At 38.5% G+C, this 19,679-nt stretch overlaps 1 protein-coding gene across 1 annotated transcript in view; it reads right to left on the reverse strand.

The window, feature by feature from the left end:
* The window catches only part of LOC124552186 (calcium-activated potassium channel slowpoke), an 881,186-nt gene that overhangs the window by 21,544 nt on the left and 839,963 nt on the right, over positions 1-19,679 (reverse strand). Inside the window, exon 27 of the mRNA XM_047126498.1 lies at positions 16,740-16,833. Within this exon, the coding sequence (XP_046982454.1) occupies positions 16,740-16,833 (94 nt within the window). The remainder of the gene's footprint in view (positions 1-16,739; positions 16,834-19,679) is intronic.

Below are 19,679 nucleotides of genomic sequence, written 5' to 3' on the forward strand. Positions count from 1 at the left end.
ACTTGGAATCTCATCCAGTGTGTACCCACTGATCTCTACTTCTGGCACCTGTAAGTTATTTTCTTTGTTTGGAATCTACATCTACATTGATAATCTGCAGCAAATTACTGTGAACTGCATTACAGATCCTATCTGCCATTGTAGTACATTTCAGGTTTTGTTTCTGTTCCATATACATTTGGCACACATGATGAGTGGCTACCTAAATGCCTCAGTGGATGCAATAATTAGTCTAATCATGTTTACAGTCTCTGTGGAAACAATATGAATGAGGCTGCAGTATTCTTCTCAATTTCTCACGTAATACTAGTTCTTTTAATTTCATATGTACTTTCCAAATATCCTGCTTTGGGTAATAGCTGTATGTCATTTCATTATTGAAAACATTATCTGTTTTGGTGAAACAACAGACCATCCTCAGGAATTAAGAATAATATTAATTAAAAGTAATGCTTCCAAATATGATAGCTGGTATCAAAATCACTGTTATCCATTTTAAAGTTTTGGCACAGAAAGTGGATAATGGTTATTTCAATACAAATAATTACTTTTGGAAACACAATATGTAATTAATTTTATCTTTAAGTGATCATTAAACTTATGTGCCAAAAGATTAACTGGCTGATAGTTTTTGTCTTGATTTACTGATAGATGTAACTGAAGACTGGAAAACTGAAGAACTAATCAGCACTAGTGAACCACTTTCCATGAAATTTTGCTAGCTTTTACCAGAAAAGACAGGACTGGTGGTGGTGTAACAATATTCATTGTAAAAGAAAGTAATTTTAATGTTAATTATGTAAGTGTTTCTGCTTATGAGTCTCATCAGAATTAGCTGCAATAAATCCAAAATGTGGCAGAGAAAACAAAACAGTTATTGGTGTCTACAGGCCACCTGGGGCAAATACAGATAACTTTTTCAAAAATATATTTGTCTTCCTTGTGTGTACAGATAAAAGATTTTCTCAGTTAAATGGCTGCGTAAATTTTGTAACAGCAAGGGATATAAATACAGATTTTTAACCAATGATGCCAGCACCAAAAAGATACATCTCCTATTAGATGAATTCCATATGACCTCCCTCATTTGTGAGTCAACTAGAAAAGCTGGCAACAGAAAAATATGTCTCAATAACATAATAATAAACATAACCCATCTTTCCTACAGTACATTTGTGCTAAAGCAAGCCATCTCTGACCACCATTCAGTATGGCTGCAACTGGAGTCCTACAAGACACCCATTATCATTAAAAAAAAAAAAAAAAGTAAGCAAAAGAATTATGTATAATTATGACATCAATAGGCTGAACTGCATCTTAGCACACATACCATGATTTAATGACCATTATAGCTTTTCCTACAATAACTTTAATGCTGACTTCTACTACTGTTCTGATGCCATATGCGCAGTTGTATCCACAAAAGTTAACCATACTAAAATATAAACAAAAGTATCTGCATAAATAGTAATGTCATGAAAACAACGGGGAAATAAAAATTACTCCATTGTGCAGAGTTAAATGATAGAGAAAATCTCGCGTTAAAAGAAGCCTTCCAGATTTATCATAAGTAGTACAAAGATTTATTAACACAGACCAGGAGTAACTATGTTACAAGAAAGCTTCAAGTTTCACTACCTGAACCAGTGTAGATAGAAAACTATTTATCGTAAGGCTACCTAAATTTTTGGAAATGTTTCTCAGACTGTACGCAGTGGATGTCATTAGGTGCAGGTACTGGTACTGTGATGTTAAATACCTGAATAAATAAAGTAGTGACAACCTTTTATGTGATGATTCCTGACAACTGTGCACTGCCATCGGTCAGCTGAACATCACATGATACAAGACAGCCATTTTGGACCCAAGTAAGTGCATGAGCATAAGTGGCAGAATTGATCTAATTAGCAGTTATCTTAGTATACAGGGGTGTGTGGAACACACAGACTCATATCAAATTAAGAGCCTAAGAAAACTCGTCAGCTTTCCTGTGGTGAAAAATGCTGCAGTGTTGTGCAGTAAACTTCTGTTCAATGGCAGAGGGTGGTAGCAGGTTTTCCAAATTTCACATGGTAAAAGAACTGCAAAAAGATAAAAAATATGCCTGCACTGAACTGAAAGGGAAGATATATTCCCATACAAGTCTGCTGGACTATGCAAAATAGACAAGCATTTCTCTCATTATGGATTACTTAACATTAAAATTATATCTTTCATTACATAGTACTTATAATGTGTAAACACTTGTTGCACTTTTTTCCACATTCTCTTCACTTATTACTACCATATTTTTACTTTTTTCATAATAAAGTTGTGTAAGGGCTCAAAATTTTATGTTACATTTAATATCTTTTTTCATTTATTGGTTTCATTTTGCATGCAATCAATTTGAGATGAATGAGAAGGATGGTGTTAAGAAACTGTACTTAATGTCTATGGTAAAGCTGTATCATTTTGACAAAGAGAATAAACTGGACGTTGCTTGGAACCTACGCAAAATGTAACAAGACCAGGGCATTATTATGAAATGAAAGATGATCCTGCTTAAGCACTTTTAAATCATAGTAGCTCAGGCAGCACTTAAGTATGCTGTGGAACAACAGATACTTCAAGGTTGTCAAGTGCATATTTCATACAGAAAATTTTCCAGTAGTTAAAATCAATGACCTAGAAGAACAGAAAAATTGCAATATGTGAAGCTGTTAAAGGCAAAAACAATGATGCTCTGCAGTTGGCCATGAGTGTTGTTATGCTGTGTGAGAATTTAAAAATTTGGAAAAGAGGTATCTGGATAACAATAGTAGTTCTGGAAAAAACCATATCACTTAACAATCAGAATTAACTTTGAATCAAAAAGGTTTCCACTGTTTTTTATTGTGCTGGCTTTCACATGATGCACTGGAAAACTTTTTGGCACGGTTCGGGCGTAAAAACCAGTCCAAGATCCCTTCAGTTTTAAGACAGTTTTGTGGCTTATTGCTGTGTCACAGTATTTTTGTCCCAGTTGCCATGGCAATTATCAGACAAAAATACTTAGTTCCTCACTTATTACCTAAATCAAAAGTGTACTTGTGATATATCACAGAACAACAATGATGCACCCATGCCTGTAAGTGCAAATTTAGACAAAAGCAACCTAGATGAGATTTCACATAATGCAGAACAGTCCGTATTATCTAGTTGGGAGAACGGTAAAACAAGTTAAGCAAAATATGTGTTGTGTGATTTGCAACTTGTAATTCTTCCACTGAGTTAACAGTCTGAATGAGAAAGGTAAAAAATTAAGGTACAACTGATAACTAGAAGAACCCTCAAAGAGAAAAACCACACTTTAACCCAAATTAGGGTTATGTTCATGTAAATAATTAATTTGAAAATATTAGTTATTACTTTACTACTCATGAAGCTGTCTGGCCAGTTTAACAAACATCTTAGGTTCATTAGCTATTTTCATTTCAGTAGTTGTACGTGTTGGATGAAAGATATTTTAGGCATGGGAGAGACAAGATGGAAAGGAGAAGGCAGTAGGGAACTGAGGGAAGGTTACAGATTGCATTAGATGGAAATGAAAAAGAAAGACAAAAGGGAATAGAGTTGTTGTGAGGAATGGTCTGAAAGAAGAAGTACAGAGGGTAAGTGACAGGATAATGAAGATCAGAATAACGACGAAGGGGAGAATTATAGGTGTTTCAGGCATATGCCCCTTATGTGGGCTGTACACCTCAAGTGGAGGAAGACTACAAAAGCAGATGAATGGACAAAGGATAATACAGCGGAACTTTGATTTTATGTTTTTTGTGATTCTGCACCATAAATTTGTAGTCCCTGTGAAAACCATTAAGATCAATGCTAAACTTTCACGGATTTTACGTTTATTCCTACTAAAGCTTACCTTGATTCTATGATCTTACTCGATGTCTCACTTGAGTTCATCCCTGTTTATTACTATGGACATTTGATGTGATTGAACGAATTATAAGTGGCACAAAAGACAGACAGTTTGCACTGGTGGAGTTAAGGGAATATTTTAGGCCATTGCAAAGAGGGGAGACATGAGAGAGAAAATGCTGATGTAATCCAATACAGCTTGCAGTGTTTAGCTTCATCATGCAGTTATGATACAACTACTGCTAGGTCGTGGCAAAAATGGAAAAACAGCACAATTGACATGAAATATTCTGGACTGAGCCAATACATGGTGAAGGGGCTCAACAGCCACCTTTTCATATGACACTTATAACTCAGTCTCATCTATTTGCTTGTATTTATGATGTACTGCATTCAGCAACAATATCAGTTGTCAACCTTTTAAATTCAAACACTGAGTCTCAGAGAAGATGCTTGGTCGGAATCAAGGAAACCTTGGCCATTTCTGCCTAGTGAGCTCTTATTGGCTGGTGACTTGTTATGTCACCCAACAACCAGGCAGCCTCCACACCCCGCTAACACCCATAATAAGTTTACAGACCTTAGTCAACGAAACATTTGAAATTCCAAGTACTGGATTATAAAGTATAAACAGGCTCAGAAGCTATAAATAAAAGCCGGTGCAAGAATTTCATTCTTCTTCTTGTAGGTAGCAATTTTATCAACACTCATGTCAAGTGACATAGCCGCATCACAAATCTATAAACAAACAAGACAGTAATTTCAAAATTTTATGTCATATACTAGACCTATTAGGAAAAAAAGTGGGTTTTGCCACAAGTAATACTGTAGGGCATGCAATTGTAAAGACTATCACTTTTGCTAATGATGAACAAGGTAATTTAGTGTTTTCCCAACACAATAATGCCACAAATTATACCTTGAAACGCGCAGTTTTGAGGGTTCCTTCATTTTATATCCACCTCAAAATTAGCAAAAATTTATAGCCTACATGGCTACTGATACTGTAAAATACACTGAAAACTGCCAGGTTACAAAATCTCAGATGTTTGTTTTCCATCTGCAGCCAATAACTGTATAACATGGTGACATCATGTTACTGCAGTGGTTTCTAGCATATAGAGTGATAAACAGCAAGCATACTAAGTGGCTTGTTCCAAAGTACAGCTGATGTTATCAGCGTATAGCAGACACAGTGACTGCAGTTTCCACTCAGGTTTAATTTATGTAGTTAGACACTGTATGCCCATCACTGCTGTACTTTAATTTTGCTGGTAAAATTTTACTTATGGCAGCAGTGGCCTAGTGTACTAATGTTGGCAACATGCAATGGATCTGCAAGAGCACATTGATGAAGTGGATGAATGTTTTTTAATTAAATCATGGGAGGAGATGGGTGGATCAATGTTTTTTAATTAACTCATGGGTCTCCCATGGGTCAATGTTGTTTAATATATTGAATATGCAACACTATTATGAATAAACATTAATCCACCTACCTTCTCACATGATTTAATTAAAGAGCAATGATCCAGTGTGATCACGCAGATCAATTGTGCATTGTCAACATTAGCAAATGATGCCACCACTGCCACAGTGAAATTTAACCAATTTTACTTACAGTAGTCCTGTTTGGAGCCTGTTGACAGAATCCAGAATGTATCATGCCTCTACCAACTGCAGCCACTGTAGGTTACTTCATTTGCAATGTGTGGCATCACAATTAACAGAGTGTGTTCAGTGAACAGTTGTGCAATGGTTTGTTCAACTTAGTTGCAATGCTCATTGGTGTTTAATGTACTGTGATAGCAGACAGATTGTTGTAAATGTAACAGATTGCTGGGACAGACAATCACTGAAATCACAGCAGGCTTAACTTTATTTCATATTCATTGTTATAAATAAGTAGCACATATGAAGGAAATTTTTTTGTATATACGTACTATCACAAAACCTGCTGTTTACACAACAAGTAAAACAGTAGCATTACATTTTCATAATGTCAAGAGAAACATTGAAGAGGATATAAGAATTCAGATGTCAGACATGGATATTGCAAGTGTGCCTAATACAAAATTTCTGGGGGTCTGGCTACAGGATAATCTTAGATGGGAAACTCAAATTGACAACATATTAAAGAAGCTAAGTACCATGTGTTATTTAATGAGAGTGCTAGAAAACTGCTGTCATAAGGACTGTCTAATGACAGTTTACTATTCTGTCCTAAAATATTGGATCACTTTTTGGGGTAACTCGCCACCCTGCCTAAAACTCTTCAGGACGCAAAAAAGGATAGTGAGAATCATGGCTGGAATAAAAAGGAACAAACCATGTAGACCATTATTTAAAAGGATGGGGATTCTTCCCCTTCCATGTATTTTCCTATTTGAAAGTGCAATGTTTATAAAGAAATATACAATAACAAATCCTAGTATCCTCCCCAAAAATGAAAATGTTCATCATCATAATACAAGACAGAAAACTGACTTTCATGTACTCCATACAAAAACCAGTTTGTGCCAAAAAGGAACATTACACCATGGAAAAATTATCTACAATAAATTGCCAAGAGAAATTAAAGTAAAGACTGATGTAAAAATTTTAAAGCAGCATTAAAAGAATATCTGTTGACACATTGCTTTTATAGTGTGGAAGAGTTCCTCCAAAATTCTCGAGAGCCTAAGTGATGATTATGCAAATACTGTAACCATTAATATTGGCCTATAAATACATTCAGATGTAATTCTCAAGTTTCTAATGGGGTTCAAGTATAAGTTGTATACTGACTTGCCCAGTATATGAAGTAAAATTCTGTGAATGTAATTCTCTAGTGTACATGTCAATTCATAGTGTAGAAGAGTTCCTCAAAAATCCTTAGAGCTTAAGTGAGGATCATGCAAATACTGTAATCATTAATATTGGCTTATACATGTATTCAGTTGTAAACTTCAAGTTTATAATGTGGTTTAATTATAACTTACAAATTGACTTGCCCAGTATATGAAGTGCTGTAAAAATTTTGTGAACATAATTTTCTAGTTTCTAAAGTGTTTTAATTGTAAGATATACTTTGACCTGTCCAATATCTGATGTGCTGTACTGTACATGTAAGATTTACTGGACCAATAATACAATACAATACAATACAAGTGATGAGTTTGAAGTGCAAGCATACATTGGCAATATGGCAGAACACTCCGTTTTGACTACTCCGCACAATGAACAAGAAAAAGTTTACAAGCAGTACACTAGAGGTCATTGCACTCATGTCACCAGAGTGTGCTACACTGCCATCATCTATAGAAGAAACACACACACACACACACACACACACACACACACACACACACACACACACACACGTTAGAACTGATGCCTTTTACCGTACTTCACAATTTTCGGTTTAATTCACCATGTCATTCACCAATTTTTGTTTTTCTTTTCTGGGTGAATCTAAACTTTTCTGGGTGAGTACAAGGGAAAGATTTATTAAAAAATGTGTTTTGAAATATAAATTGTGGTCACATAATATTGGAAAATACACTACTGGGCATTAAAATTGCTACACCACAAAGATGACATGCTACAGATGTGAAATTTAACCGACAGGAAGAAGATGCTGTGATATGCAAATGATTAGCTTTTCAGAGCATTCACACAAGGTTGACACTGGTGGTGACACCTACAACGTGCTGACATGAGGAAAGTTTCCAACCGATTTCTCATACACAAACAGCAGCTGAACGGCATTGCCTGGTGAAACATTGTTGTGATGTCTCGTGTAAGGAGGAGAAATGCGTACTATCACATCTCCGACTTTGATAAAGGTCAGATTTTAGCCTATCGCGATTGTGATTTATCGTATCGCGACATTGCTGCTCGCATTGGTCAAGATCCAATGACTGTTAGCAGAATATGGAATCGGTGGGTTCAGGAGGGTAATACGGAACGCTGTGCTAGATCCCAACAGCCTCACATCACTAGCAGTTGAGATGACAGGCATCTTATCCGCATGGCTGTAACAGATCGTGCAGCCACTTCTTGATTCCTGAGTTAACAGATGGGGATGTTTGCAAGACAACAACCACCTGCACAAACAGTTTGGCGACGTTTGCAGCAGCATGGACTATCAGCTCGAAGGCCATGGCTGCGGTTACCTTTGATGCTGCATCACAGACAGGAGTGCCTGCGATGGTGTACTCAATGATGAACCTGGGTGCACGAATGGCAAAACGTCATTTTTTCGGACAAATCCAGGTTCTGTTTACAGCATCATGATGGTTGCATCCGTGTTTGGCAACATCGCGGTGAACACACATTGGAAGCGTGTACTCATCATCGTCATACTGGCATATCACCTGGCATGATGGTATGGAGTGCCACCGGTTACACGTCTAGGTCACCTCTTGTTTGCATTGATGGCACTTTGAACAGTGGACGTTACATTTTAGATGTGTTACGACCTGCGGCTCTACCCTTCATTTGATCCCTGCGAAGCCCTACATTTCAGGAGGATAATGCACGACCGCATGTTGCAGGTCCTGTACAGGCCTTTCTGAATACAAAAAATGTTCAGCAGCTGCCCTGGCCAGCAGATTCTCCAGATCTCCCACCAACTGAAAACGTCTGGTCAATGGTGGCTGAGCAATTGCCTCATCACAATATGCCATTCATTACTCTTGATGAACTGTGGTATTGTGTTGAAGCTGCATGGGCAGCTGTACCTGTACATGCCATCCAAGCTCTGTTTCACTCAATGTCCAGGCGTATCAAGGCCGTTATTACAGCCAGAGGTGGTTGTTCTGGGTACTGATTCCTCAGGATCTATGCACCCAAATTGCATGAAAATGAAATCACATGTCAGCTCTAGTATAATATATTTGTCCAATGAATACCCGTTTATCATCTGCATTTCTTCTTGGTGTAGCAATTTTAATGGCCAGTAGTGTAGCTCAGTTACCTCATACCCAAATACGTATTTCAATTTTTTCCCAAGTTTTTACTCTCTGTTACACACCTGTGATTTTCTAAAAACTGATGAAATTCTTTAGCACAAATTATTGTGTAAATATTGTGTTGTACATTTAATTTCCTTTACTTATACAGATTTTATACAATGTATTGGAGAGGATCACATTTTTTAATCAAATCTGCCAATTATATATATTTTTGCTCATATTTTTGGGGGTTTTAACATTTTCCTCAGTTTTGCATTTTTTAAGACTGGACCGCACGAAAACATAAAATACAGGGTTCACTGTAGTGTGGGCTGCAGAAGGGAAAGGCACAAAAATATACTAGGAGGAGAAGGATGGGGATGTAGAAATGAAGAAGCAAGAAGATTGCTGGAATTGTGCAAGAGAAATTGTTTAGTGATAGGTAACTCATGTATTCAGTTGAAAGAGAGCAACTAAGTAATGTCAGCAGGAATCTAACACAGAAATGGTTGGTGAATTACATGCTCCATGAATGGAAAGCGAAGAGGACTATAATGGATGTAAAGGTACAACCATCTGAGGCATTGTTTAGTGACAACTGGCTACTGGTGATGAGCATGAGGAATGGAAGAAGACAGAGAATGAGGAAAGGGGAATTAAGAGTATGGAAACTGAAGGAAAAGAAAGTTAAGGAGGAACACCGACAGATTACAAGGGAAAGGTTACCAAAGGATGAACAAAAGACAGGAGAAGACGAATGGGGATGATTTAAAAGTGCTATGGTAGAAGCTACAGTAGGTGTCTGCAGAAGGAAAAGTGGCAGAAGATGGTGGAAGGGGACACCATGGTGGAATGAGAGAGTCAAGGAGATAGAAGGAAGCACAAGGCCTTCAGACTAAGTTCGCAGAAAGGACAGGATTAGCAAGAGAGGTATAAGAAAAAGAAGAAAGAGGCAAGTAAGATAGTGGCTGAGGGGAGAAGATTGGACAAATGAGCAGAGGCAGTAAGAAAGTACTATATGGAATGGTCAAAAGTGATAGGAGAGGTTGGGGGGGGGGGGGGGGGGACCTAACATGGAAAGAAATGGAAATGGCACTAATCAAATTGAAAGGAGGAAAGATGCCAGGTACGAGTGAAGTAAATGTCAAAATGGTGAAGGCAGCATGGGAGCTTGGGAAACAGTGGCTGTATTGTGTGATGAGGGTGGTGTGGAATGAGAAGACTCCAGAAGATTGGAAGAGAACACTAATTGTCCCTGTATTCAAGAAAGAGAGTAGGAAGGATTGTAGATACTACAGAGGGTTCACACTGATACCACACTGTGCCATGGTATATGAAAAGATCCTGGGAAGCAGAATCCAAACAAAGGCCGAAAACAAAATGAGAGAAGAACAGATCTGGAAGGTGAATTTTTGACCTCACATTTGCAGTGAGGCAGCTCCAGGAGTGCCACTATGAATTTGGGTAAGACCTCATGATAGCCTATCTCAACATAGAAAAGACATTTGATAGCATCTGTAGAAGAAAGGTCTGGGAAGCACTAGAAAAAAAAGGAAGTGGTAAAAGAGACTATTAGAGTGGAGAAGATCTAATGTGGAATTCTGAGTTGTAGGAAAGTGGGAAATGAAAGGACAGATTGCTTCCAGCTACCGAGTGGTGTGAAACAAGGCAGTGCGACAGCACCTCTCCTCTTCATTGTTGTCTTGGATAAGATAATGACTGCAGTGGGAGGAAAAACTAGAGGAAACAAGCTGAAAGCAAAGGTGTTTACAGATGACTTAATGACCTGGGGAAATAGAGGGGAATACTGCGAGACAGTATGGAATGAAATTAAGTGTAAACAAATGCATGAGCCTGGTTACAACTAGAAAGAAAAATAGATAAACTAGCAGAATAAGGATTCAAGGTGAACAACTGAGGAAGGTGAAAAGTGTTAAGTACTTTGGAAGCAAGATGGAGGAAAATGGAAGAAATAAGAAAGACATCAGTGGATGTGGATGACAGGCAGAAGCATTCCTTCGAAGTGTTAGTAGCCTGGTTTGGAACAAAAATGTACCAAAAAAAGGAAAGAAGTGATATACAGAAGTAACTACATCCCAGTAGTGACCTATGCATCAGAAACATGAGCAACAGGGGGGGGGGGGGGGGGGGGGGAGATGTAAATAGACTACAGGTAGATAAAAATATAAAAAGGATTAAGAAGACACTTGAAAACAAAGCTCTCCTCCAAATTGATGAAGAATTTGCTAAAAACAACACAAGAAGCTTTTACAGAACTTTCAAACAAAGGTTCTCAAGATACGAAGCACCCACCCTCCAATTTTGAGATGTAAATGGGACCATTGCTCACAATAACACGGAAAATTGCAAAATGCTAGCAGGGTACTTTGAGAAAATCTTGAATTGTGAACCCATCCTTGAAAAATTTGAATCCATCCCAAGTAACAGTGAGAAGCCAAGTTCAGAAACACCAATGACTGAAGAACTACAGAAGGTCATTTCAGAACTTAAAAACAACAAAGCATCCGGAGAAAACCATATAGTGGCTGAACTATGGCAAAAAGCTGACAAAAATGCAATTACATCCCTTCAGTGTGTTTTCGATAAAATCTGGAAAGAAGAAGAGATCCCCACAGAATGGAGAATAGGTCTCATCCACTCTATCCACAAGAAAGGTTTGAAGACAGACCCCAACAATTACAGAGGAATATCACTGCTGGATATAACATACAAGATTCTTTCTTAAGTCCTTTTGAACAGGGCAGAGCCACAATTGGACCCACAAATCGGGGAATACCAGGGAGGTTTTAGAAAGGGTAGATCATGTTCGGAACAAATACTAAACCTCAAAAACATCATGGCATACCAAAAATCAAGGGCAAAGACATATGTAATCTCCTTCATTGATTTCAAAAAAGCATATGATTTGATTGATTGAGGATCTCTATTATCAGTCCTGGAAGAAATGGGTTTGGATAAGAAAACAACCAATATTATAAAAGCGACCCTTACAAATACATTTTAGAAAGTTAAATTTATGGGCAAATTATCACAACCCTTTGAAATAAAAATGGGAGTGCAACAGGGGGATGGGCTCTCACCGTTGCTGTTCAATTGTGCACTTGAGAAAATAGTCAGAGAATAAAACACAAATATTAAGAGTGGTATAAGACTGGGTTGCAAAAAGAAGAACCTCAAAGTAAATTGCATTGCCTTTGCAAATGATATGGCCCTATTTGCTGAAACAATGGAAGAAGCATGGGAGCAAATTCTTGAATTAAACAAACAGCTAAAATAGGTCTTCACATCTCCTTTGAAAAAATTAAGATATTGACAAACATCAAGCATTATGTAAATACCTCAAAGTTCAAGAACAAAAGATTGAAATAGTAAAAGAATTCAAATATCTTGGAGAATGTATTAGTTGGGATGCTGGGGAAAGCAAAGCAATGGAATCCAGAAAAAATAAACTTGAATTGGCCTTCCAACAAACAAAAAATACGTACAACAAAAAATCCCTTTCATAGGGGTCCAAAGTTACACATTACAAAACAGTGATTAAGCCAGAAGCACTGTATGCAGCAGAAACACTAAACATGAATTTCAAGGGCCAAATGGAGAAACTTGAGCTAAAGGAAAGAAAACTTTTAAGAAAAATCATAGGATCAAAATTTTAAGAAAATAAGATTATGTACATCAAAAATGAAACTCTCTACAAGAAAATTGAAAACTTTCAGATACTATGCGAAAAAGGAGGATAAATTTTTATGGCCATCTTCTCAGAATGAATTCCAACAGATTAACTAAACAAATCTTTGACTCTTTCCGTGACGACAAAACAAAACCCAACTGGTTTAAAGAAACTGAGAAAGACCTAGTAGAATTAAGGATTTCAGAAAATTCACTTACTGATCGGACAGCTAAATTAATTACTAAAGATGAAAGCATAAGGTTCCAAGACAAATCTAGACGGAAGTCCAAACTCTGCATCTCGGAAGAAGAGAGGAAAAGAAGATCAGAAAGAATGAAGAAATACTGGGCCCTAAGAAAAGAACAACACACAAGGAAATGATTGATCCAGTGTACCCCAAAGAGAGTGAAACAAAAGAAGAAGAAGATTACAGGTATGGGGAATGAAGCCCTTCAGAAGTAGGATAGGAGTAACAAGGAGAGGTAGGATGAGGAATGAAAAGGTAAGGAAAACACTGAAAGAGGAACCCTTGCAGAGCAGGACAGAAATATCAAGGCTAAAATGATATGGACACTTAAAGAGAATGGAAAACATGAAGATTCTCAAGAAGATACATGAAATAGAGATGCGAAGAAAACAAACTAGAGGAAGACAAAGGGATTGATGGCTGGAGAGTGTGTTGAAAAAAGAGGCAAGAACTGGACCAAAGTAAATACAGAAAGATGGTGGGGAAAACAGGGCTGTACATGGTGAGGCTTATGTTCCAAACAGACTCAGCCTGGGGCTAGAAACGTTCAAGATGATGATGATCAGTTTTATGTTGGTCACACTCTCCTTTTATGATTGCTTATATTGTGAGGTAATTCAGAAAAGCTCACAAATCAATTATCCTCTAAGTATATTTTGCATCTGATATCTTGCAGACAATTATCCTCTGAAAACAATCATGATCAATGCCAAAAATTGTATACTGATTATTTTTCAACTGCTGTTTTATTCTGACAGAATCTGAAAGGCCATGGATAAAATGAATAGGACAAATTATTGCTAGATTAATTCCAATTTCTGTGTGCCTCATAGTTATGCAAAATGATCAGTAAGTTCTAGGCCATTTCATTGTCAGTCCATTAAACATGATCTTTGTTTGAATTTGCTCCTACTGGCATTTCATTTACTTGGCAGTCACATTACTTTAAAATCAGTTGGATCAGGTTCACTTTCTTTATGTGTTATCTTTGTACTTGCAGCCATGGTTTTAACTTCACACAAGAATCAAAGAAAATTGTCAAGTAATAAACCCTCAAACAGCACTGATGAATTACCAGACTCTGCTTTAAAAGCAGGGGCTTAGCACATAACAATATCATTATCAGTTATCTGCACTCTCTCTGTACAGAATAATGTCTTTCTGGGTATTCTCAACACAGATACTACTACACAAAAACATCCTACTGATGTAGTATCCAACTACAGAGCTGCATCACAACAGAACTTCTGTTCAAAAGTGTTCGTCTACACTCCCAAAAATATCTTAACTAAATATTCACCGTGTACCTTTAAATACAACAGCCTTAAAACAGCAACTCTGAATTGTTAGAGTACACTTCAACTTCACTAGGACTTTATTCGACTTTTCAAAAGCATTTCATATTCTGTATCTTCAAACTCCAACTAGGAAAATTAGAAAGAAGGGATGAAAGGTGCACAGCATATGGCTAGAAAAACTACAGTACTAAAGTGAAATTTCAGTATAAGTTCAATGTCCAGAATAAACCAATAAACAGAATTTTCCTTTCATGTAAATAATTAGCAAAACCTTAAGAATTTGCCAGGGCTTAATTCTAGGGCAGTTACTGTTTTCATTTGAAGTAGATGTTGTTGAATGTATAAGTCTCCAAAAATCTGTGTTTTTTAATGACACAAGTGTATTCTTCATTGAATCTGGTCTATAAAGACTGCAGTCAACACTAGAAAATTCTGTGTCAAACTTTCAGAGTGGTTAAACAGAAACAAATACCTCTTGACTCACAGAAACATAAATCACAGTATGACTTTGATTGAAGTATATACCAGAGAAAAATTTCTCTTCTGTACAAGTTTTTTTCAATTATAGCATATCAGTAATTTTTCTTTACATGTAGATTAATAGCCTTAACTTAGAACATAAAAATATGTGTGTGTGTCTACTGTAAGGAATATAATTGAATACTTGTTACAATTTAATTGTTTAAATTTAAGTATGAGTGTATTATGTATTGAATAACAGTGCCTGCAATGTTACTATAAAATATCTATACTGATATAATTAATTTAAAGTCCCTTGAATCAATTTCAGTCTATATATTAAAGATAATCTCAGGAACTATTGTACAAATTTTGATATGGTTTTCACTAATAAACTGATTCATGAGAAAGGTTTGTGTGCATATTTTTCCATTGCTATGCCAGACAAATCATCTGGCCACAGACAAATAAAAGCAACTTTTGCAAAGCCAGGGTGGGTCAGCAGCTTTTATTACTAGATACCACAGATTTACTTGGAATCCAGTTATTCAGGATTTTGTGAAATACAGATCACCGTCCTGCAGTTATTTATAAGTTAATTTGAATTCAACAGTGGAAAATGCATGATGGAATGTAATAATATTCTGAAAAGAATAGTTGCTACTCAGCCTATAGCGGAGATGCTGAGTCGCAGATAAGCATAACGAAAAGACTGTCACACAATAAGCTTTTGGCCAACAAGGCCTTTGTCAAAAACACACACACACACAAACACACACACACACACACACACACACACACACACACATGACCCAAGTCTCCAGTAGCTGAAACCAGACTACAGCAGTGCATAAAGGGAGAGGCAACTGGGTGGGGGTACGGAAGAGGGCGCGGCCACGTTCCTCAATGTTGACCTCCCCCTCAAAGATGGCTACATCAGTACCTCTGTCCATACCAAAACTACCAACTACCAGCAATACCTCCATTTCGACAGTTGCCACCCATTCCATTGCAAGAAGCCCCTTCCTTACAGCCTAGGCTGTAATGAGCGGTCCATCTCAAAATACCCTGAGGGTCTCACTCAGGCCTTTACAGACTGTAATCACCCCTTAAATCTTGTACAAAAACAGATCTCCCATGCCTTATCTTTCCAGTCACTCACCACTTCCCAAAGTCCCACCATCCAGCCACAGAGGTGCATTCCCCCTTGTGACTCAGTACCACCCAGGACTGGGGCAACTGAATTACATTCTCCACCAGGGTTTCAACTATGTAACCTATCCCATCAAAGGTAGGGCTACCTGTAAAACCAGTCATGTGAACTACAAGCTAAACTGCAACAACTGTGCTGCATTCTACATCGGCATGACAACCAACAAGCTGTCTGCCTGTATGAATGGCCACCAACAAACTGTGGCCAACTAACAAATGGACCACCCCGTTGCTGAGCATGCCACCCAACACAACGTTCTTCATTTCAATGACTGCTTTACAGCCTGTGCCATCTGGATCCTTCCCACCAACACCAGTTTTTCTGAATTGTGCAGGTGGGAACTCTCCCAGCAATATATCCTATGCTCCCACAACCCTCTTGGCTTTACCTTTTGAAGGTCATTGTCCTTACCCATCTGGCCCTTTCCCTGTTCCCATTCCATCACTACACAGCTCTCTATTCCACCAATACACCCAGTCTTTTTATTTCTCTTCTTTCCTGCTTTTCCCCCACTCCCCCGCTCTTTGTCTATCTCCCGACTGCACCTGACTGCCCTAAGCCCTCTCCACCTTGCCCCTGTATGCTGCACTTTACTGTCCCCCATCCTTACCCTGCAATCCCTCCCCCTATCCGCCCCAGCCCCTTCCTTACCCCCACTCTCACGCCTCTCTCATCATGCACTGGTGTTCATAGTCTGACTTCAGCTGCCAGAAACAGTAATCATGTGCGTGTGTGTGTGTGTGTGTGTGTGTGTGTGTGTGTGTGTGTGTGGGTGGGTGGGTGGGTGGGTGTGTGCTGTCTATTTTTGACAAACCCTTGTTGGTTGAAAGCTTACTGTGTGACAGTCTTTTTGTTGGGCCTATTCTGCACTGTGAATTAGCATCTACGCTATATCATGATTAGTAACTATCCTTTTCATAATAACATTAATTTGAATTAAACTGCAGCTTGCATAAAAACATCACGTTGGGAAATAGAATATACTGTTGTCTTACGAAAAACATACCTGATCTGTAGGTAGGAGCGAAAAATCATCAGGTGGGTTTGTAATTACATATCGTTTTGTTGATGCATCACAAGAAGAACTTGTGTCCCGAAACCTGTAACATACAGAAAACATTTCTTATAACCACACTTTTAATCACTCTTCTTATGTACCACATAATACTTTCTGGTTGGTGCTGAGTTATTTGGAAACAAATTTAGTAATGCAGTCTACTTATACATGAAGTAGTGTTTCCAATGTTGTATAACACTTTGTTGCTGAAAGGAATTGAAAATGGTATCTTATTACTCATATTTACCAAAAGAATTCCACCACTGAGACTTACAACATTTGACAATTATTTTATTAGACAAACATTAATACATAAATGGACCCATATATGGTCATACATGGCTTGTTTAATTCTGTGTGTATGTATTTAAATTGAAAAAAGAGTGGTAAGATATAAGTTGGTAACATCTTTGTGCTGTAATATGTTTACTATGAAGTATACATCGATGATATACAGCCAGAATGTCAACTGCACACATAATCAAGAGATGAAGCAATAAGAGATTCCCCCAAATACACAAATGTCTAAGTGATCAAATATTCACACATCAAGCTGCTAAGATAGTAAATACACAACTGGCTTGAGCCAGCGGCTTCCTTAACATGATATCTTGGAAACAAGAGGCTCTCTCCAATACACATGGTGTGGGTACCTCTTGTCAATGACCGTCATACCTAGTTTGCTGCTTACCATCATTGTTGGTTATACATCTTCCATTGCCAACGCATTATTGGCAGGCATGGATATTAAAGTGACTGAGCAGCAGAGGCACTGAGTTGTCAACAGGCACATAACCAAGAGTGAAAACTTTGGCAGCTTTTGGACGAATTCTTTTTTGAGCTAGTATACATACATACACATGCGCAAAGCAACATGCAGCACGTGCAAGCATGAAGGACCATGCACACACACGCACACGCGCATGCTGCTTTGACTTCATCTTTTCTGGTTATCTGGATTCAAATACATCGGAGATTTTTTGTGCAGCAAATTAGTAATTCGCACTAATTTAGGCTATTTTTTGACATTGGTTACATTGGGCCTCACCAGTATGTAGAATGAAGGAAACATGTTAGATTAAAAGCTAATGTACCATTGCAGTTTGCATGTAACACAAAGCTCAGGCACATGGTAGGAATGAAATGCTATTGTAATTATGGAGTAATTAATGATTAAAGTTCCTATATTTCTAGTCATCAAGAGACAGCTATTTTTATGCTTTGTTAAATCAAAAATAAACTAAGTGTATCTCTAATTGAAATATGACATCATGATTTTTCAGCCAGAATTAAGCATACTCATGTTTTAATTGGTGTTAGTTAACTGAACTATAATCCTGAATATATAGGAATGTAAAGTTTTAGTTGTACAAAATTGAATTAATTGAATGTAGGCCTTTCATTCAATAAAACTAATCCCTTTGTTCACCTGAAAACGATTGGGTGATTATCCTTTAAGTAAGTAAAATAATATATGCAAATTAATGAAATATATTGTTGCAATGATAAAACATAACTTGTAGTCTTAATAGAAACAGATTCTTTCCTATCTTTGTATGAAATTTTAATTGTATAAATCTAAAAATTTAATATGTAACTGCAGTAGCCACCAGAAAGATCATGGGAGGCGCACATCAGCATGGCACATCACGGACAGTAGTTGCCGCAAGCAAAGTCCCGTCCACCAGAGGGCACATGAGAATTAGGCCGTGCCCTCTGCCAGCGGAACAACAACAACTCAGGCAGCACGGGCCGTGCCCAGTTCAGTTCACATCAGGCATGCTTAGCAGACAGTTCCTGGTCTACACTGCGTGAAGTGTGACAGAAACGTGAATTGTGTTACTACACAATTAGTGACGAGGATGGGATCATTCTTTCGTGTGTTGCGTCATTGTTCCGGTTTCGCAGCTTATCCATGACATGGAGGAATTAATGTGGGTTTTGGTTGAGCAGCAGACGGATCTGATGGCCACCATGAAACAACTGCTTCCGGCGTTGCTCTCCCCGCAGTCTTCTCCAGCGCCATTCCCTCCTCCCTTTCCCCCGTATGACGAGACGGCGGAGGATTGGGATGCATATGAACATTGCCTTGGGCAGCATTTCCAGGCGTTTCATGTTGCCGATGCGGAGGTATGTCGTGCTCTTTTCTTGTCTTGGATATCTCCCTCGCTGTATCAAGTTTTGCGGCAGCTAGCGCCATTGCAGGAGCCCTTGTCCTTGTCTTTTGACGCATTGTGTTCATTACTGTCTTCATATTATCGCCCCTGCACGCATGTTGTGGTGGCTAGGGTCGAGTTCTATCAATGCAAGAAACAGCCCCATCAGTCTTACCGGGCGTGGGCCGCTACCTTGCACGGTCTTAGTCGCAAGTGTCATTTTGTCACAGAGCAGTCGCGAAAGTTGTATGCCCACGTTATGGTGCGTGACGTCATTGTTCGTTTGGCCCCTGATAGGAAGGTCTGGCAATGGGCCCTGCAGTTCGAAGATCCTTCCCTTGAGGAAGTCCTGTCCATTGCTCAATCGTATGAAGTCTCTCATGCCGCAGGTCAACAGTTGGAAGCGTGATGTGACATCGCAGCGGTTCAGGGCAGCACGGCCGCGTCCACTGTGTCCAGGGTGGACGACGTGCGAGCGGTACAATCCAGCCGTTATGCCCGCTCCTGCACGGCACTTAAACAGAGTTCCAGCCGTCGGCCCCTGTTACCGTCCTGTGCGTCATGTTGTATACGTCGATCGGGAAGAGATTATGTGTTTTCATTTCGATGTGGCGTCCCGCCAAGCAGTTGATGGCTTCCCAATCACTAGCTCTCCAGTCGCCAGGGAAACGGCAGCTCACCCGGTTCTCCGGAAAGTAGTTTGCCCCCGTTCAGCAGAGATGGTCATCCCGAA

The sequence above is a fragment of the Schistocerca americana genome, chromosome 1 (assembly GCF_021461395.2).
Source record: "Schistocerca americana isolate TAMUIC-IGC-003095 chromosome 1, iqSchAmer2.1, whole genome shotgun sequence".
NCBI lineage: Eukaryota > Metazoa > Arthropoda > Insecta > Orthoptera > Acrididae > Schistocerca > Schistocerca americana.